The 22,090-nt window shown below is 37.6% G+C and overlaps 1 protein-coding gene across 2 annotated transcripts; it reads left to right on the top strand.

The window, feature by feature from the left end:
* The first annotated feature begins 3 nt into the window (after window positions 1-3).
* On the top strand, window positions 4-18,262 carry rnf10 (ring finger protein 10). 2 transcript variants are annotated; one of them, XM_073818797.1, is made up of 17 exons: window positions 4-518; window positions 2,861-3,051; window positions 3,217-3,422; window positions 3,550-3,640; window positions 4,542-4,726; window positions 6,660-6,796; window positions 6,881-7,038; window positions 7,776-7,910; window positions 8,310-8,508; window positions 9,493-9,626; window positions 9,891-10,008; window positions 13,665-13,766; window positions 13,902-14,036; window positions 14,108-14,199; window positions 14,362-14,419; window positions 14,534-14,701; window positions 17,135-18,262. In XM_073818797.1, the coding sequence occupies exons 1-17, from the start codon at window positions 374-376 to the stop codon at window positions 17,206-17,208; spliced, it is 2,328 nt and encodes a 775-aa protein (XP_073674898.1). In that variant the 5' UTR covers window positions 4-373; the 3' UTR covers window positions 17,209-18,262. The 2 variants fall into 2 exon arrangements, with proteins under 2 accessions (XP_073674898.1, XP_073674899.1); XM_073818798.1 differs by having other exon boundaries at window positions 14,537-14,701.
* The last annotated feature ends 3,828 nt before the right edge of the window (window positions 18,263-22,090 follow it).

A 22,090-nucleotide genomic window follows, 5' to 3' on the forward strand; every position in this document is an offset into this window, starting at 1 on the left:
CGTTTGGCGACCTGTCGCCATATGCCTGATATTATTTAGCTGAACTGAAATTTGGGTTAAAACCCATTTATCCATCCGTTTTCCTCTTTTGGAGAGCGGCTAACGCCTTGTGGGGCGTAACACTTCCCACGCCGAGGAAAAAAGGCGCTTTTCAAGGGGCGAGGCCCCGTTTTTTGGGCACTTGTTTTTTTTGTGTTAGCACACAGCCTTTTTTACTGAGACATTTGGATTGTGTCTCTTTGTTTTTCTCGGTTTGTTTGTGGTCAAGATGTCGCCGTAATGGGGTCTCCGCGTGTGACAGAAATGAATAAGGGCCTTTGTCGCCTGACCTGCATTCGCAACAACCCGTTGTTCTCCCCGTTTACCCCGTTTAATGCTAAAGAGCTCGGAGGCTCTCACACCGGAGTTCGGCCTCAATATGGAGAAAAACCCAAACGCCAACAACAGCAGCAGCACGAAGATCCCGCCCCGTTCCAGCTCTACAGGCCCGACTCCTACAGACTCTAAAGCCAAAACAGGTACAGAATAGGCGTCTAAAACACACAAACACAGCTTGTCATGGTTAACTTTGAGGGAAAAGTGTATGTGTTTTGGGCTTACGGCATGGTTTTGTTTGTGTCTGTCGAGATGACGTAGCCACGGCCAGCGACTGGCCTGTTTTCTGAATAAACAATAGAGGAATTCAAATAACATCAACACATATTGTTATTAAACCGTGTCAGAGATTAACTTTTGTTAAGAGTCAGTATTATATCTGAAATGTGTTTTTTAATGTTTTAATTAGCTTATAAATCCATAATAAACTAACGTTAGATAACCTGTCAAATAATATATAAATAAGTGTATCAGTTAGAAATGAATATATACATCGCCATACATTTATTTGGCCCAAGTTACAGCAAAAACAATAAAATAAAATAAAACATTTACCCTTTAAAAACAGTTTTCTGTTTGAATATGTTTTAAAATGTAATTTATTCCTGTTATCAAAGCTGTATTTTTAGCATCATTACTCCAGTCACATGATCCTTCAGAAATCATTCTAATAGAATTGGATGAAAAAAAACTTTTATTATGTAAAAAAAAAAAAAAAAGTTGAGTAGAATTTCTTCAGGTTTCTTTGCATAGAAAGTTCAGAAGAACAGCATATATCTGAAATAGAAATATTTCTCACCATTATAAATGTCTTTATATAATAAAAGTGTTAATTTCTATAATTTCTTTCCCCCCCCAAAAATTAACTGGCCCCAAGCTTTTGTGTGGTATGGTGTATAATATTACAAAAGCTTTTAATTTCAGATAAATGCTGATCTTCCTATTTATCAAAGAATCCTGAAAAAAAAATGTACTCCACTGTTTTTTATTGATGATAATAATAAAATGTTTCTTGAACAGCAAATCAGCATAGTAGAATGATTTCTGAAGGATCATGTGACACTGAAGACTGGAGTAATGATGCTGAAAATTTAGATTTGATCACAGGAATAAATAAAATGTTATGTAATGTATTATTTCACTATTACTGCTTTTGCTATATTTTGGATCAAATCAATGCAGGCTTAGTGAGCAGAAAATACTTAAAAAAAACAACAACAACTAAATCTTACTGTTCAAAAACTTTTGACTGGTAGCGTATAGAATTCATTAAACATAACTTTCAGAATTCAAAAATACTCACAATGCAATTTAATTTCAATTAAACCTGTTTATTTATTTCTAATTTGATCAGACTGGGTTTACAGATATCAGCCCATGTGTTTATGTAATTTATTCTGGATCCACCTGATATGAACTCACTTTCTGATAACAAACAAATGGGTGGTGTGTGTGTCACTCTTTTATACACAAACCAAAAGCAATTAAATTCTGCTAAACTAGCAACCGAACACAACTCCCCTGAATTTCTTGATCCACCCAAGGGGAAACTATATTTGGGTTTTTTCCCCCTCTTCCTAGTAGCAGATCAGCTGCATGAGGATCATGGTCAGGTTCTATTCTTGTCAGCAGCCTGCCATGTGACCAGAAGAAAAGCTTCAGTGCTATAATGCCCTCTATCTTTTCGATGGACTCCAGAAAGCCTCCAGTATATCAGAATCAAATCACTGTAGAGATAACAACTAAAACAATGTCATCTATGTTGTAGTTTTGGTAGTGTTTTGATGTGGGCTTGTGAACCGTACGGGACGGCGAACTCTGCTGCCGGATGATAAGCTGTCTGTTTACACCCCTCTGCTCTTATCATGCTGTCCTCTCTGAAATACTTTAGGTGCAGCGCGTGACTGGATTGATTAGCCAAGACTGTGCAAATGTTGTCATAAATAATTATAAGTAAACAGGGGTTTCATTCCCAAAAAATTGTCGATATTGCAGTCAAGAAAATGTAATTTTCCTGAAGTTGCAGGGGCAGCCTCTTGTCAAATAAAATGTTATTCATGAGAAGCACAGGTATATTTGTAGCAATAGCCAACAAAACGTTGTATGGGTCAAAATTATCGATTTTTCTTTTATGCCAAAAGTCATTAGGATATTAAGTGAAGATCATGTTCCATGAAGATATTTTGTAAATTTCCTACCGTAAATGTATATCAACTTAATTTTTAATTAGTAATATGCATTTCTAAGAACTTAATTTGGACATTTTTAAAGGTGATTTTTCTCAATATTTTGATCAGAATCCAGATTTTAAAATAGTTGTATCTCGGCTAAATATTGTCCTATACTAACGAACCATACATCAATAGAAAGCGTATGTATTCGTCTGACTGGGTGATGTATAAAAATCAACATTTTTTTTGTGGTCCAGGGTCACATATACTGATGTATTTTGACATTTTCTCTTTTTTGTTCCCTGTTCTTTTAGATGGTAAGAATAATGGGGGCTCAAAGCGCTATAGCCGCAAACGTGAGCCCACTTTTGCCAAGGCTGAGAGCTTTCCGGGCCCACGTCGCTCCCAGCCACATAAAAGCAAGAATTTTGACAAGAGACCCCCTCAGAGAGGTGGCGCAGGGGGCCGACAGTATGGACTCTCTGGTGGTGGGAGAAGAGAAGAGGTACTTTCAAATAAGCCTTTGAATTAAGATTAATTTGTACTTACATGAAAGGCTGTTTGTTTGCCTCCTAAGTTAATTAACTTCTAGCAAATAGCCTGTCATGCAAAGTAAACAGACCTGCTTGGCATGGTTTAACCAGGATTAACTGTTGGATTCTGTCATTAGGTAGCAGAGAACCGCCGGGCAGAGTTTAGCCCGGCTCAATTTGCTGGACCCAAAAAGATAAGTCTGAACCACCTGCTCAACTTCACGTTTGAGCCACGAGGAGGCCATTTTGGCTCCGGAGGTGATGGCCACTCCTGCTGGGGTCGCCGCAACAAGTGGGGTCACAAACACAAGCCCTTCAACAAGGAGCTTTTCTTGCAGGCTAAGTGAGTATTGCTGAACTTTTATATGTATTTATATTAAATCACATTCAACAATACTCCATGTGTTGCGTAAGCTGATAAAATGAGAAAAATGCTAAGCGGATGAATGTACCTTTCTTTTGTACACCAGTTGCCAGTTTGTGGTAATTGATGATCAGGACTATCAAGCCCACTTCACTGATCCGGACACTTTGGTTGACTGGGACTGTGTCCAACAAGTGGTCAGTTGCACAAAATTATTAGTGGTGGCCAAAATTATGACACTAGTATTTTCACAAACTAAAAATTGGTTTTAAGTCTGTTATTTCTATCTTTTGCTGTAGTGTGTCAGTAGGAAATATGAGTTTACATTTCCAAACATTCATTTTGCCATTAATTGTAATAATCCAGTGAGATTTTGGTTTCACAAGGAATCTGACAACAGCCAGTGCTCCACACAGAGATCTGATCTCCTCAAGCAGTCTGTTTAGAATGACATGAAGAAAGCGAACAAAGTCAGACAAATCCAGAAGAATTGAGACAACGTCTCCAATGTGCTTCAAGAGACCTACCTGCAAGGCAACCTGAAAAACTGTGCAAGTGCACCTAGGGAGAAAGCTGCTTTAAACGCAAAGGATAATCACACCAAATGTTGGTTTAATTTAGTTAATAGAAGTTAATTGATAAACTTTTGACAGCATCCTCATTTTACAGCATTTTTCACAAGTGCCTAAAACTTTTAACCGTATTGTAGCTTTGCAGGTAGGTTTCTTGATGTATCTTGAAGACGTTGCCTCTGACGTTGTTCTTCTAGATTTAGTCTGTCTCATTTTGTTCAGTTTCTTCATGTCATTCCAGACAGACTGGATGATGATGAGATCAGATCTTTGTGTGGAGCACTGGCTGTTATCAGAATCCTTGTGCAAACAAAAATCTCATTGGATTATTACGATTAATGGCAAAATGAATGTTTGGAAACTGATATTTCCTACTGACTCACTACAGCAAAAGATAGAAATAACTGACTTTAGCTGGTAAAAATACTAGTGTTCTAATAATTTTGGCCATCACAGTATATCCTGTTGGTTACTTTTCTACAAATCTAAATGTTCATCATGGTGGTTTTTTTCTCATTCCACACAGCGCATCTACAGTCATGAGGTGCCATCATGTCCGATCTGCCTGTATCCCCCTGTGGTGGCCCACATCACGCGCTGCGGCCACATCTATTGTTGGCCGTGCATGCTGCACTACCTCTCTCTGAGCGAGAAGAGTTGGTCCAAGTGCCCCATTTGCTATGAGGCCGTGCACAGCGCTGATCTCAAGAGGTATGTACAGAAAACACCTGATTATAATAATTGTTTGGATTTCAAATTAAAGGGATAATTCACCTAAAAATTAAAGTTCTGTAATTATTTTCTCACCCTCATGTCCTTCCAAATCTGTAATGGTGCGTTCACACCAGACGCAACTTGCGTGAATAAATTGCACTGTTCGCGCGTAGTTGGACGCTTGAACATTTAAGTTTACTCGCTTCATTCGCGCGTGACATTTACTTCACAACAGACGTGAATTCGCGTCATGGGAGGGGCGTCTGCCACTTGTCAGCGGGAAAGCAGTTGTAAAATAGGTGAATGAGCTCAATTTGCCAGCTTTAGCTTGCTTGTAGTCTCAATATGTGTATATATAAGTAGGTCAGATTGAGTAAAGAGCGTTTTTTTTTTTAAAACTTACCAGATTGTCTGACCTCTTCACTCACTTTCTTCCAAGCAAGTTCCTTTTTATTCCTGTTTCTATAAAAGTCCAAAGATGTATCGTACAGCTCCGAGTAACCACAGACAGCAACGGTGATTTTGTCCTCCATTGTTGTTTAGGATTTCTGCCTCCGTCACTACTAGAGTAAGCTCCTGATTGGTTAACGCGGTGCGAATTTTCACCAAAGTTCAGATTTTTGAACTCGCGCGGTAAACTCTTGAAACGCTCAATTCGCGCCGCTTCATTCGCGCTATTCGCGCCTTTCGCGCCGCCTCATTCGCGCATTTCGCGCCGCAGGATGGCTATTCGCGTCTTTGCATTGACTTAACATGCAAATCACTCGCACTTACCGCTTCATTCGCGTCCGGTGTGAACTCAAATTGAGATATTTTTAATGAAATCGCATCCACAGCACAATCACACCCACAACACAACCAAAATACACATTTTGTTTGGGAAAAAGCTTTTAAGAATTAAAATCTTAGATGTTTACTATGATCCTTCTATTATCTGTTGAAATTTACAATGATATTTAAAATATCAGTAAGCTATATATATATATATATATACTTATATATATAACATCATTAATTGGGTACTTTCAATTGGGAGGTGGGTGTCTCGGACCCTAACCCCTAAATTTCAATTTGTAAAAATTCATATTCCATAACATTTAGTTTTTATGTGTACAACTGTTCAGAACTGTGCTAGCTCTAGGTAGGCTCAAAACTATCTAAAGTTGTCACTACCGAAACAGCCACTAAACATTTTTGGCAAGTCTTACAGTCATGACTGAAATATGTCATCATTGTTTTGGTAGTGACAAAAGGGAACACATAATCTATTTCAATGGGAAAATATTTGGGGGAAGTAAACACAATTTTTAGTACAGTTATTTAAATTTTTAGTATGTGTTAGTAGTGTTTTAGTATGCAAGTAAAAATTCTGTAATGGTCGCTATCAAAACATTTGTCACTACCGAAAATTTGCTGTCCCTGCCAAACATGGGATGTTTTGTCAAAAATAAAGTATACTGAATTATCAACTAAGATGTTTTGATAGTTTTTGGTTCAATGTATATTCAAACTAATGAATCTAACCTTTACAAAGTAAAATTGTATTCAAAATACAACAATCTCTCAAATCACTTTAAATATTGTTAAAACTAATTACAGATTTACCTCTGAAAATATATCCCTTCTTATTAAATTATATATTACTGTATTTCGGTAGTGACACATTTGGGAAGAGGACAAATATTTCTGAACTTTCTGAAAGTAAAATATGAGATTTAACTGCACAATTACTAGAAATGTGTACCTTGCATATTATACAGTTTGCATGCATACATTTTTTGGGAAAAAATGTATATATTTTTTTCAAGACATTTCCAACTCTGACTTTGAACCAATTCTGTAGAGTGGCCCATATAGAAGTGCCGTAATTTAGTCAAGGCATTGCAGTTTGTTCATTGTTGTCACTGAAGCCTGTCTTGTCAACTTTCAGTGTGGTTGCAATGGAGACGCGTCAGTACGTGTCTGGTAACGTCATCACTATGCGTCTGATGCGGAGAGAGAAAGGATCGCTGGTGGCTCTTCCCAGCTGTCAGTGGGTGAAGGTGGAAGAGCCCATTCAATTTGGAGGTGAGACATTCTGCTGTTTGCGTGAGACTTTTGTGGTGTTCACTTGAGTACGTCTTATTTGATGCTTTCCCCCGTTTGCCACAGATGTGCATTTGCGTGCATATTCGAAGCTGCTGCTGGCGTCTCAGGAGCAGGTTTTGGGTTTGCTGGCTGAAGAGAGGGCAGCTCTCCAAACTCAGCTCAGCCAAGAGAAAGACGACCCGCAGGCCTGTTTCATACAGAGCGCTTTACTGCTGCTGCAGGTACACAAGCATTCACACTGGCATTTAAAGTTGGGTTAGACACGCTGCTTTGAATCTTTTCCAAGTTACAGATCACTCACACCTAAATCTAGCTAAACAAGTCACACTACTGTTGTGGAGAAGTAGTTTGTATGGGTTGATTTTAAATAGTTCAGACATTGACAGTAAGAGTGCAAAGAGTTTACACTGAATTGCGTAACTGATCTTACGTAATTTATTGTATAATTCATAATTTATGACCTCCCCAAACCATTTACATGCAACAAAGTTGCACTGTTTTATAAAACATACAATGTCTGACATTAAAAAATAGCTGAAAAAATAACTGGAAAAGCTGCATGACTTTGGGTGGCATTGGATCGAAGTTGCTTTGGTTAAAAGTGTCTGCCAAATGCACAAATATAAATGAAAAAGTAGTTGCTGTAAGTTACTTAATTACTTACAGCTATTTCAATAACTTTAAGTTTTGTAACTCAAGTTGATGTAATTTATTACATACGAATGGTGACAATTTGGGTTGACAGCTTGAACAAATAACTTTAATGTTTTAAAAAAGTTCTGCTTTAAAAACCATTTTATAAATATGAAAATATATAATGTGACATTTAAAAAAATGCTACATGACATGGAACCACTGAGCTATGTTACAGTATTAATGCTTTATTTATTTATTTTTATTTACTCCCAAAAACTGTACACTAACATGTAACCCTCATATTTTATCTCTGAATGAACAGGAGCGAGAGGAGCGTCTTTTGAAGGGAGGATGTAAAGATGGTGGTTCTGTTGATGGGGCGGACATGAGGAAACTGTCTCTGTCTGATCACCCCACTCCGGAGGTGATTGTGGTCAAGAGCATCACAAACTCAAAGGTCAGTAGAGACCATGCTTTAGTAATCTTTCACCGCAATAGTGAATTTTTACATATGAAAATAAGTTTTAGTAAAGTACTTTGTGGCAAATTTATAGCTTTGAATTGTATGAGAGAAATGGTGAGATGTTGTGATCTGGTCACCTGATTAAGTAAACAATATTTAACAAATTTTTTCACTGCAATCTGTGTAGTATTTCACTCTCCAGAAACTCCCATCATGTTAATTTTTTTTTTCCCCTGCAGAGACCCTTTAAATGTTTTTGAAGTTGAGAAATGTCATGAACCATATTTATCTGTTAAAATTAATAAAAACATTTTTCTGAAAAATCACTGAACGTTTCTAGTAACACAAGCTCTTGTTTTATTTCATGATATTTTATCCTGTGTTTCACCACAGCCCATCCTGCAGTATGCCTCAGCGTTTGATGATGAGCTTCAGGAGGCTCATGAGGAGCTGGTGGAAGAGATGGCGGCTCAAAGTGTTCCTGAGGTGGCCGAAGAGATGCCTGAAGGAGATATGGAGGAGAAACCTGCTGAAGAGGCTCCTCAAAACAGTCAGGGCGCTCATCATGGCCCATATTACTACTTCTATCAAGGTATGTTTATGTTGGTCTATTTGTAATATTGCTTAAAAAGGCAGTTTATGACTCCTTTATGATTTTGTACGGTTCTCTGAGATCCTCTTTTAATCAATCTTAAATCAAAAACATCCTAATTTAGAAGTAATGGGCTGTTTTCTGTCCTGTTTTGACCCCCTCATCAAAACGCTTGAATAGACATGGTGGATTGTAAACTCTGAAGTAAACATATGCTGCTATGATTTGCTAACAGTTGAGTATTTTTAACAGCCTACATCCTTTACACAAATGCTGATGTGATTTAAGTTAACAGCGCATAAATACTCTGTATCAAGTGATCTATAATAACAGACAAAGCAATAGTGACCATGTAATGAATGTTGTAGTTTTAATCTTTCGGAAATTCCTGCATGTAAAAATGTACAGATAATGTACTCACCCCCTTGTCATCCTTTTTTTTTTTTTTTTGAGGAAACCATTTCTGGATTTTTCTCCCTGGAAGAAGGGTCTTATTTAGCAAAACAATCGGTTGTTTATTTTAAAATTTACAATTTATATACTTTTTAACCTCAAACAATAAAAAAAAAAAAAGTAGTTTGATTTCTGCACAGACCTGCGTTTACCTCTCATTATTTACACTATGTATGAAAATCGGTGGTCAGGACTAAACAGGCAGTGGTGCTTCTGCTGAGGAGGTAGTGTTTAGCCACAGTATTGCGTCATAAAGTGGGACATTTCACAAGCTGTCATTTTGGCAGATTGGCTTTAATATAAGCTGTTTTTGCACTGAGAAAGGTTTCATTTCAACTTACAGGATTTTTTTTATAGCACAATGACCTCTTATATGTCAGGAGATCAAAGACATTTTGATTTCTCCGTTCGTGATACGTTTAAGGCTATTTTCTGGCTGGTTTTTTTTGTTTTGTTTTTTTTCACACAGTTACTTTTTGAGTGGAATTGGAGAGTAAATATGACTCTTATTTTTCTCTTTTGTATCTGTAGCTGAGGATGGTCAGCAGATGTTTCTGCACCCAGTGAACGTGCGCTGTCTGCAGAGAGAGTACGGAAGCCTAGAGAACAGCCCTCAGTCCATCAGCGCTACCGTGGTGGAGATTGATGGACAGACTGTCACCGAGGTACAACCAATCTCTTATTCTCGCACATCCATGTCACAGAATAGCAGTAGCTAACGTCAGGATGGAATACTAGTTTACTGCTTACTGAATACTTTATATTGTAATGTAAGAACAGTGTGGTTTGATGCTATCATGCCTAGTGTTTGAAGTCACATACATTTTCTTTTTTGCTGGTGAACATTTATATCACAATTACAGGATCTGGTTTTGAACGGATTCAGTAATGTCTACCATGAAACTAATTGAGACGCTTTTCATTTGCAGGATATTCGCCGTCGGCATCGTTATCTCTCTCACCTGCCCCTCACCTGTGAGTTCAGCCTGTGTGAACTCAACCTTCAGCCACCCGTTCTCTCCAAAGAGACCCTGGACAGCTTTGCAGGTACGTAAACATTAAAGGGCTAGTTCACCCAAAAATTAAAAATTCTGTCAGTAATTACTTCTTGTCGTTCCAAACGTGTAAGACCTTCGTTCATCTTCAGAACACAAATTAAGATATTTTTGATGGAATCTGAGAGCTTTTTCACCCTGCGTAGACAGTAACACAACTACCACGTTTGAGGCCCAGAAAGGTAGTAGGGACATGAATAAAATAGTCCATCTGTGCTTTATGTTATGAAGCTATGAGAATTTTTTTTTTTTTTTTTGCCAAGTAAACAAAACTACTTCAAAACGAATTCAACAATTTCTTCCACAACCATTCACAAGAGTACCACAACACACAACTTATCTCTGTGGAAACTGGAACTGCTTAATATTTTTCTGAAAACTGTGATACAAGATTCTTTGATAAATACAAAGATCAAAACAAATATTTGAAGCAATACTGTTTTTTTTTTTCTCAATATGTATTTATTTTTTTTGTAACAATTTGTAAATCAATTAAATTGTGATGCATAATGGTATCATAATTGTGGTTTTATTAATTGACTGGAAATTGACAACTGTGAGAGAAATGAGGAAACAGGGTATCCGCGCCTTAAAAAGACTTAGTCTTAAATTCAGTTTCGATAGGTCTTAAATAGTTTTGGCCACATTTCCGCTAAAATATATTCAGCCTTCATTACTTAATTTAGGTCCTGATGGAAAATATCAGGGAAAGCATAACGAAAACGCCGTTGTAACAGCGTCTTTACATCCATTTTGACCGCTCCCAGCACCCATACCGTTAAGTGCATGATTAGACGCACATGCAAAAGAAGGTGCGGCTGGCGTGTTTTTCAGGACGTCACTGGCATGACTGCATTGTCTAACGGACTGAAGATTTTTTTCTCTCCTCCTGCGGTAGTTACTGCGTCTTCAGACAGAATCGAAGGAGCAGAATACAGGTCAAACAAGCTTTTTTTTCTGTATATAATGGTCTCAGTAGTAATAATAATAATAATAATAATAATAATAATAATAATAATAATAATAAATATAGGTCGAGCTAGCTGACCGCCAGCCTTAGATACTTTCAAAATGTTTTTTTCTTGCCCGACCGAACAAACAGCCTGATTAAAACTGAAGTGACAAAAATAACCAGCAAAGCATCGAAAGGCAAGAAAGATTCCTATTTTAATACATTCAACTTAAACAGCAATTGATAATGGATAGTGTATTTCTGGTCTCTTTGTGACATACTTTAATACAAATGAGCGTAACAGCACACATAAAGAAACTCTAAAGTAACACACTGAGGGAACAATTGAAAATGTATAGTTTATTTATAACATGATATAGTTCAGTAATACACCAAGGGAGCTTTTTGCTGAATATTCTCACGATTACAAATGTTACATTAATTTTAGTTTTATAAACTAGTTAGTCAAGTAATGTTAGTTACTTACATTTTAGACAAAGTATTTACTGTTTTGTTCTGTTTCACCAACAACAATAGTTCCAAACAAGGATGACAGCAGAAGTATAGCACATTCTCCAAGCAACGTTTTACCACCAACTTAAATGATTCAGCGTTTTGCTGAACTCGCTTGAAATAACTCGCTCATTCAGTGACTTACCGCCACCTGCTGGTAGTTTAGTATGTTTAAAGTATGCATCCTAGAGGTCTTCACGGATCCAAAAATTCGTACCCGAACCCGAAGAGACCCATAAATGTGCTGGACGGAACCGACCCGGACCCGTATTTTATTTTAAAGTGGGACCCGAACCCGTGAAGACTCGAGAAATACCTTAAATGTACTAGTTGGACCCGAACCCGGCTGGAAAGACAGACCCGACTGTACCCGATCGGCTCATATTGCACAGCAAACTGCTATTAACTATAAAAAAATAGCGAAGGAAAAAAAACTTTTTGGTGTAACTACTGTTAGTAGCGTTGCATACAAACTTCCTTGCCAGTACATTTACACGTTAGGCTGTTCTTCTCTCTCGCCGACAGAAAGACCCTTTTTAATCCACTATTCCAGCTTTAATAGTTTAGGCTACTCGCGGTCACGGTCGGTGACGAATGTGTTTACCCTTTTAAACTACAATAACGATACTTTTTGCAGATTGTAATAAAGACTCGGCGCAATTGTTGTAATTTATTTATTAATTATTATTATTATTATTTTTTAAAAATGCACAGAACAATGAATGCGGTAAACTTTACTGCGTGAGTCTTCAATAACAGTATCTTCTTCAGAAAGATAAAGCAATACAAAACATCTGTTTAGAGCTCCACCTACGGCACCTAGTGGTCATCTTATGAAACTTAAAGGAGGAATTTGCACGTATACTGTAGCACAAGACAGCTTGATAACGTAAATAGCTTCTGAAAAGAGTATATTTTTTCCACCATATTTTCTATCATCACTGTGCTTTCTGAACCGAGCCTGACCAAAAAAAAATAAATATAACAAGATGGTTCTTCCATATTATTCTAAACGTAAGAAAGAATGCAATGTGTACTATGGCAGAGTAACAGTCGCCAGCTCTGGTTGCCATAGAAACATTTCATGCGCGTAAGATTGCACATGCGCATTATTTTAATGCAGTGTAAACATCACAGACAACAGTAATGTGACTGTTCATTTTCGATTTCATATTTTGTTGCTGATGTGAAATAATTGTACAAGGCTATCAGATTTGACGTTTGTTTGCTTTTACTGTTGTACAGTAGGAACTCCTCCCGCGCTCTGCTTCTCGCGGCTGCGGTCACGCCAGACGCTGTTTTTATTTATTTCTTCTTTTTATTTCCCTCTCACACTTTTCTTATCATAATTTTACAAGTTGCAAGTTTGCAAAAGACGTGCAAAGTGGTGACTGACACTGGCAGGTGCGATGTTCTCCGATCGACTCGGGTATTACACACAAGTTAAACATACCCGGGACCCGAAGTAATAGATTTGGACCCGACCCGGCTGACCATTTCAAATATAGACCCGAACCCGCACGGGTCCCGGGTCCTCTGTGAAGAGCTCTAATGCATCCCCACCCCAACATTTCTAATTTGTACATTCATAAATTTATTTAAAACATTAATCTCATAACATATTTTATTGCACTTTTAATTTGTAGTGTAAATTGTGTAATCTGACTGCTAACAGTCATATAGAATGTAATGAATTGCAGTAATTTCAAAGGTGATGCATACATTTCAAAAGTAGAAAAAGGCCTTTATAAAGGTAAATCAAATATGCAGATTTAAGATGTAAAAGCTAATGGAGCACTGATGAAAATATTGCTTTAGAATAAATTGTTTACATCACCAGATATCTCTAAGTGGTACTTTTAAAGGGACATTTGTGTGGAATAGTATCTGCTGATATGAAAAGTTCACTGTATATCGTAGTAATAAATATAATTTATTACAGGCATGAAATTTTGTTTACTTTTTACATTAAACACATTAAATATTACATACATGCATGTAATATAATGTGTATTTCCATTACAGGTTTAGGTCTTAAATTTCATATAAGGTGGTATTAAAAAGGTCTTAAAAAGTCTTAAATTTCACTTGTTCATATCTGCAGATACCCTGGGAAAAATGTATCTGTAAATGGTTGTGTTAGTTCAGTCCTCCAAATAAAATAAATCCTCTTTTTCTGGCAGATGACTTGGAAAAGCGCAAGCGCCTGAGGCAGAAGAAAGTGAGGGATGAAAAGAGAAGGGAGAAGAGAATTGAAATCGAGGAAAACAGGAAACACGGGAAATGTGAGAAGTTTTTTTTCCCTCTTATTGTTTCTGAGCTCAAATTTTTATAAAAAAGTGTCTGATTGTAAAACATTTAGCTTAATTCAGGGTGTTGTAATTGGTTTGATTATTACATTTATTTTGTGTGTACTTTAGATCCAGAGGTGCACATTGGGCTGGAGAACCTCCAGCATTTTCCTGCTTTTGGATCTCCTCCTCAATGCGGCTCGCAGATGCAGCTCCCAGAGTTCCTACTGGGACCCCCGTCTCCTCTGAGCAGCAGCCCTTCAGGTAACACTCACCCCTCTTGCGGTGCCCTTCAGTTGTTAGTCTTTTGTGCTTACATCCTGTTTTTATTTCAGATGGAGTGATGTTTCCTAGTCTGAGTGAGCACAGTCCATCTCTGAGCGTAGCCAGTGTAGAAGAAGACTCTCACTGCATGTCATTCGCTCAGGTTTGCCTAAAGCACTTTCTTTCATGTTTGTTACACCAATATAGTCAACTTTATAGTCTTAATGTGGTGGTAAAATCATCACTAAAATTAAATCAAAGCGAAATTTGAATAGAGTAATAAAAACAATGCTGTCTTGAGAGTTTACCGTATTTATGTGTGCAGATGCTGAAAGATGGAAAAGCCCGTGTGGATGCCGGGCCTAAAGCCACCCCAAAGAAAGGTAAGCATCCTGTCATCACTTAACTTGACCATTACACTTGTTTCTTGTTGGTTCACTAGCTGAACTAACTAGTTTTGTAGTGATTTTTAGTGATGCCAGTGTTTTCCTCCACAGCAGACATGTTCCTGGCCCCTCCTCTGGCAGACAGTGATGGAGAGAGTGATGGCTCTGATCGGGTCCCAGTACCCAGTTTCCAAAACTCCTTCAGTCAGGCCTTTGAACAGGCTTTGTCACAGCTGGACCACGGAAATCAAACCCCAGCGCAGGCTTTACCCATCCCTGGTGAGAAAATGACACATTTTAAAGGGATGGTTCACCAAAATATTTAAATTCTGTCATTATTTACTCACCCTTATATCGTTTCAAACCCGTAACCCCCAATTTCCACCAGATGCGTAACGGCTGCGTTACGGCTCCGGCACGGCGGCGGAGTCAATAGGTTTCCATTAAAATCAATGAGTGTATTTTCACTGAATGCGGTACAGCTGCGTTCCGACTCCGGCAATCCGCAGCCCTCCGGAGCAGATACGCAGAGCTTCTATTTTTGCCGGATGCCGGAGCGCTCCGCAGCACTACAGGGCACAGTACGCAGGACAGGAAGTCGAGTGACGAAACAGAACAGCCAGAAACAAAAAGATCCGTTTAATCTTCAAATTCACTAGTTCGCTTTTGCATATAATGAACAGCGTAAAGTTAAGCGTGTTTGGCATGCTGTCCGGGAGAGGGCTCCGAGCTCGGTAGTCATTCCCGAGCCCGGGGCACTCCCCCTGCCCAGGGAGAGGGGTCCGAGCTCGGCCTTTGGCCCGAACCCAATGGCGCTCCCCCCTTTTCTGCGGAGAAAAAGAAAAAGGGGAGGGTGGGAGGGATGCTGGAATCAGAGATAGCTGAAGGTAGGACTGCTTGGTTATTTAAAGGAACTGTAGTAATTGGATAGGGAGAGTGGCTGGTTAGGTAGTGATTGCTGATGATGAATTGGCCGTGTTAATTATCTGCGCGAGCTCCTCCTGAAATTTGTTAATGAAACATCACATAAAATACACCGCGCTCATATTTCCCTACACTACACCTTGAAAACGTCATAATGGGCTGGAAAACTGTCCATGGTTTGGTAGTTCTGTTTATAGAAACTACTTATCGCGCGATCACACAAGAATTCGCGAGATTACATAGGGCCTCGTGACGTCAGCTGTCAGTCATGACTGCAGCCGTTCCGCAACAAATCCGGACCTGGTGGGTATTGACGGACGACGGAACACGGAGCTGTTACGCAGCGGAGCCGTAACGCAGCCGTTACGCATCTGGTGGAAATTAGGGGTAAGACTTTGGTCATCTTCAGAACACAAATTAAGATTTTTTTGATAATCCAAAAGCTGTCTGACCCTGCATAGACCACAATGCAACTGACACGTATAAGGCCCAAAAAAGTAGTGAGGACATCGATTAAATAGTCCATGTGACGTCAGTGGTTCAAACGTAATGTTATGAAGCTACGAGAATGCTTTGTGTGCACAAAGAGAACAAAAAGATGACTTTATTGAACAACTGATGTCACATTGACTATATTATCCAAGGATAATACAAGGTGCTTGAAGTACTTGAGTTTGTCTTTTATGAAATTGAAGGCCTGGAAAATCTTTTGAACAGGTACTTAAATTGAAGTGCTTGAATTATTAAAACACCATGTATCTATGAAATAAGTGTTTAATTTTTTCAGAAAGAACATATATTTTCACGTAGTTACATTAATTATCCTTTTTTTTTTTTTTTTTTTTTTTTTTTTTTTTAGCCTGTTTCAGTTAATGTCGTAAAACTATCAGAATCAGTTAAACCATTACATCGCGAAAAGATTCCACGAACTGAATGATTTGCTATCTGCACTCCGAGTCCTGAAATAATGGTTTGTGAGCGGACTTTGGAGCAGATTGGCAAATCTTTTGCTTTAGATCGGAACCTAGGATCGCTGATCGCGATTCATGTGATTCAGAGCGGGAGATCTGTGCGGGTTTGTGAATAATTTGATTCAGATCAGGACTTCGCTACATGTATCGCAAATCATTTGATTTCAACCGGAACTTCGCGTATTGTATATCATTTCATTCAGATCGGGACTTTTGGAGCACGTAGCACAAATCATTTGATTTACATTGGGACTTCGGAGTGTTCGTGAATAATTTGACTTAGATTGTAATTTTGCATATTGTGAATCATTTGATTCAGATCTGAACTTGAGCGCAATACATTTGATTTAGATCGGAACTTCGTGTTTCGCGATTCAGGTCGGGAACTTTGAGGGAGTTCGGTGCGGGTTCGCAAATCACTTGATTTTGGGACTTTGCATATCTTAAATAATTTGATTCAGTTCGGTTGGGGTTCATGAATCATTTGATTAAATTTGTGACTTCAGAGCTCCTACCATGAATCATTCGTTTTTAAATGGGATTCTGGGGTAGTTTCACAAATCTTTTTTTCTGATATTTTTCTTAAACAGGAAAACAAACCATAAGTTAGATCTCTAATTGAAGTCCTTGAAAATCAGCAGGGTCAGAAAGCACTGATTACATCAAAAATATCTTGATTTGAATTCTGAAGATGAACGAAGGTCTTATGGGTTTGTAACGACATGAGGGTGACTAATTAATGACAATTTTCATTTTTGTCCTTTAAATGGACCCCATTGACAATTTTACTCATGTTCTATTTCTTTCTATTTTCTAGATGAGAAAGGGGGTAAGAAGAAGAAGAAAAAGCAGAAGCTTCTGTTCAGCACCTCTATGGTTCACACCAAGTAAACACTGAAGTCCACCCTTCTCCCCCGTTTCTACCTTCTGCCTTATTCCTCCCAAATGCTTAGGTTTCATTATGTCCCTCACCAGCAGTTTCTCTCCTTTTTTCATGCACCTGTTAAATGAGACCCTCTTCAGACGTTCAGTGACCTGCAGGAAGTTAAATAGCAGCAGCGATTGTACACACCATAGACTCAGTATTATAAATCACTCCCATAGTTGTCCAGTGTTTCTTGCAGAAAGGACATATTCTGAAATTAAAAACTAGATGAGATACATTTGACATGGCACTGTAGTTTAGTGCCAATGCTCCATTTTTGTCCCATATGTGAATAGAGAAAAATGACATGGTTGTTGGTAATGGGTTGCAGTTCTATATTTCGGGGGGTCCTGAGATAGCAGTCAGCCAGCTGCATAAACGTCCTTCCCTCCATCATATGTGTGATACCTTTATACTTCAACCATGGTGCTTTGAGTCTGGGAATAATATTTAGCAACAAAGTGAAAAACCTATGCTGAGGTATATATGCGTTTTGAGTTCTTCCTGTCAGGCACATGCGCACAAAACTATGCTGATTGTAACACGTTCTTGCTTGTTTGTTTACATGCCACCACATGTTTTTCTTCTTCCAGCTTATTAACGAGTTCTGAGCTCTAGGTGTGGACTTCAGTCTGTATTCAACTCTTACCAGCTGTTATTATCATCTGTCCAGCCTGAGAACTGCCTTTTACAGTCAGACACATTATAATACGTAAAAGAAATCATTGTTCTGCTGAGAATTTAGTGGGTCTTTTAAGCACTTAACGTTTCTAGCCAGGATTCAGAGCTGCTCATGTTCAATAGTGTTCAGATGTCAGAGGCATCAGAAACCAGCCGACTCCACTGCTTGCTATGTATTCGGTGAAGAAAATATGTAAAGACAAAGAAAGGCTATATAAAATGTTGTAGAGGGTTTAATTTTTCTCTATTTTTCTTTCTTTTTTTTTCTGATGAAACCTGTGATTCAGAACCTGCATATATAGATTAAGTTGGAATGAATAAAGAATTCTTATGCACTGGCATTGTGTTTGTCTTATTTTTAAGTGATTTTATTTCACTCTTTACAGGAGACACTGCAGGCAAAAAGTTTTTTTTTCATGCACTTGTCAAGTTTGAGATGTTGGGGGTTTTAGTGTTTCATAGTGTTTTTTCAGACTAGTGGAAAGAAAACATCCAAAAGACAAGTGTTTTTTATAGAACTTTATCTGTTTGTGTCAGTAGATTTCAATTACAATACATATTTTTAATGGCTGTTTTCTTAAAATGAGTTTTTTCTCCTGCACTGAGCCATAAATCTCCACTTCAGTAGCATTTACACACACCAGACTTTACATTTTTATTCTTGTCTATATCCTGAAGATTTCTACTGAGGCATTTGTTCATATGTAATTTGCTTGATTTTATACAAGTTTATTCCCCAAAAATATGTAAAAAAATGTTTTCTGCCTGTTCTAAAGTTTTTTTTTTTTCTGAATTGTGGAGTGACAATATGACATACCCAAAATCCCCTCTGTAAAAACATTTGACTGTCAAAAAGATTAAACAAGAATTTTGAAACTGACTTCATCCAGTGTTTAGATTGTTGTACTAGAAATGTATGCATATTAGCGCATGTTACATTAATTAATACCTCTTTGCATATTTAAACCTTACATTTTAGAAAACTAATGCAATTATCAAAGTAATAAGTCAACTGATTAAGTAAGGTGATAACTATTAGTTAATTTTTTTTTACCTTATTCATCTACAGTGTCTCGCCTTAAAAGACATTAACATTTTTGTGATTATTTACGTAGAAGTATCTTCATTCTTAATATTTTTTTATTTTCTAGATGGCATTGCAATATTATTAATAATTGCTATCGATTTTAAGGAATGTTAAACAAATAGTGTTTTCACGACGCCTCGATCATCAATCGACCATGATTATTGACGGCACTGGATGTAAACAATGCCACTGAACCGAACGAAACTCGCATATTTTGCTGAAAATGCTCAGTTATTGTCCTGTTTTGGGCTGTACTAATCTGTCAGACCAAGAAAAACATTTGGAGTACTATAGACTGCCAAAATGAAGGATAAGACTGCAAAAAAAAAAAAAAAAAAAACTGTCTTGAAGTTTGTCTGAGTTTGTGGTTGGCAACGTTCGTGTTTATTCTTATTTCCGGTCAGGTAGGTGAAATTTTAGGCTAATATCTTTATCAATACTGCTCGTGCTTATTTTTACCACCTATTATTATATTTAGATGGTCAAAACAAAGAACTTATACTGACAAGAAGTGAAAGTCAATAGAACGTTCCATTGCAACAGCGCCGCCCAGTAGCAGCCCTACGCTTCCGCCATTTTGGAGTGAAAGCCACTCGGCAGTCCACTACCTCCATGCTGTCGCTATGGCAAATATCAACTGCTTTGTTTAAAAAAAAAAAAGTACTTTAAAGCTAAAATACACTACCTGAATCATGACAACATTTTTAAATATATATTTTTTTACTCCTTTCCTTTTATTTCTTAAGAATTTTTGTATTATATTAGGCTACTTCTGTTAATTATTAAACCATAACTCGTTTGTTATTAAAATGATTTTTGTATGTTTTGTACGTACCCTAACCTTTGTTATTAATGCAATTAAAAAATATGACAACACAAAATAACGTATATTATCAAAAACAGACTTTGTCTTGCATTTATTTTTCGCAAACTCTTTGCTCTCTAGCATTATAAACTGAATACCAACATATATAAATAATTTAAGGACATGCATCAGAAAATTGGGAATGTTAGACAATAAATATATAACAGGAATATAACAGCTTAACAGTAAACTGTTTTTGCAGTATTATCTTGTATTAATGTCCGTTAAAGCATGACTAAAAACTCCAAAATTATTTAATTATTTAGTTATGAAAGACACAGCAATACATCATGTTCTGTAAGATCATCGATATTTGTAGTGTGACTCGTACAATATAATGTATAAATACAATATATTTCAGACCTATAATAGTAAATAATAATAGTAATAGTAAATGCATTAAGTTGCATAAAATAAAAATACAGCAGGCTGCCTCAAATGTAATGGTTGGATTCCACAGTTGATAACATAAAACATATATAATAATACAATACAACTTTTACTGTAGTAGTCATAATAACATTTACTGATGACTTAATTTGAGAAATTGTCTATTGCACTTCTGAATTGGCTGTGAAAATTTTGGGTGCGTAAGATATGATGAATTCTGATCCGTAAAATAAATCTAACAGTGTAGAGTGACTTTTTGCACTTTTTAAGTTCACACACTACCTCCCTGCAGTCATTGCGTTCTTTTATTTCCACTTTGACTTCTATTTCGTTGTCATTCTGTCTGCTTCTGTGCTGTTGTCCAGTTGGAATTTTCACTCCAGAATGGCGGCCGCGCTACCGAAGCGCCACCTAGTGGCTGTTACCAAAACAGCAACAGAGTTTCGCTTCTTGGCATTCTATACCCTTTGCTCAAAATCAAGGATTAAAATTCTCCGTCGCTACGACGGATTTCCGTTAATTGCAGCGAGTTCACAACGGATTTCCGTCAATTTAATAAAAATGAGGGGAAAAGAAACACGGATGCAGCTTCTAACATAGTGACGCAGCAGAAGTTTAATTTTGGCGCAGGTATTAATAACACTCATTTGAATGTATCTTTTCCACATGCTTTTAAGTCTTGCTTATTTAAAGTGAAGAGAGGCTCACTTGCGCGCTCTTTTAGATCATTGTCTGTGAGCCCACAGACGCAATAGGGAGAGTGACAGATTTTAATAATTCTTAAAGGGATAGTTCACCCAAAAATGAACATTTGATGTTCATCTGCTTACCCCCAGGGCATCCAAGATGTAGGTGACTTTGTTTCCTCAGAAAAACACAAACAAAGATTTTTAACGAAAACCGGTGCAGTCTGCCAGCCATATAATGGATGTGGATGGGCACCAAACCTTTAAAAGTAAAGACAAATCCAAATTACACCCTGCGACTCGTGACAATACATTGATGTCCTAAGACACGAAACGATCATTTTTTTGCGAGAAACTGAACAGTATTTATATCATTTTTTACCTTTGATACACAGCCACGTCCATCTGTCCTGAGCACGAGCTTATCGCCGCAAACGCCGTAAGGGGAAATCAGTGAAAAGTCCCGGATGAGTTTGCGCAAGCAAACGTAATCTTTTAGCTTTAAATCGGTTTGAACAATCAGGATAAGCGCAAGTAATTGCCATTTTGAATAGCCGCTATACCCACAATCTCTGTGCTCTATGTTAACAGTGAGTGTTGTATTCACGCGACAGATCTCTTCCGTGTTTGCGTATTCTTCGCCAGAGCGTGTACACATGTCACGAGCCGGATGCTAAACTCGTGCTCAGGACAGATGGACGTGGCTGTGTATCAAAGGTAAAAAATGATATAAATACTGTTCAGTTTCTCACAAAAACCAATCGTTTCGTGTCTCAGGACATCAATGTATCGTCACGAGCCGTAGGGTGTAATTTGGATTTGTCTGTGCATGTTTTTGTTTACTTTTAAAGGTCTGGTGCCCATCCACTCATACTATTTGGATGGCAGACTGCAGAAGTTTTCGTTAAAAATCTTTGTTTGTGTTCTGCTGAGGAATCAAAGTCACATACATCTTGGATGCCATGGTGATAAGCAGATACACATCAAATTTTCATTTTTGGGTGAACTATCCCTTTAAGTGAGTTTGCAAACGTAATATTGATTTAATACAACAGTTCAATAAACAAGAAGTTAATATTAAGTGACTTACGTTGTCTAACTATAACACTACTGCCTGATTTTACTCTATTTCATCAACA

Source organism: Garra rufa, chromosome 15, assembly GCF_049309525.1.
Source record: "Garra rufa chromosome 15, GarRuf1.0, whole genome shotgun sequence".
Lineage (NCBI taxonomy): Eukaryota > Metazoa > Chordata > Actinopteri > Cypriniformes > Cyprinidae > Garra > Garra rufa.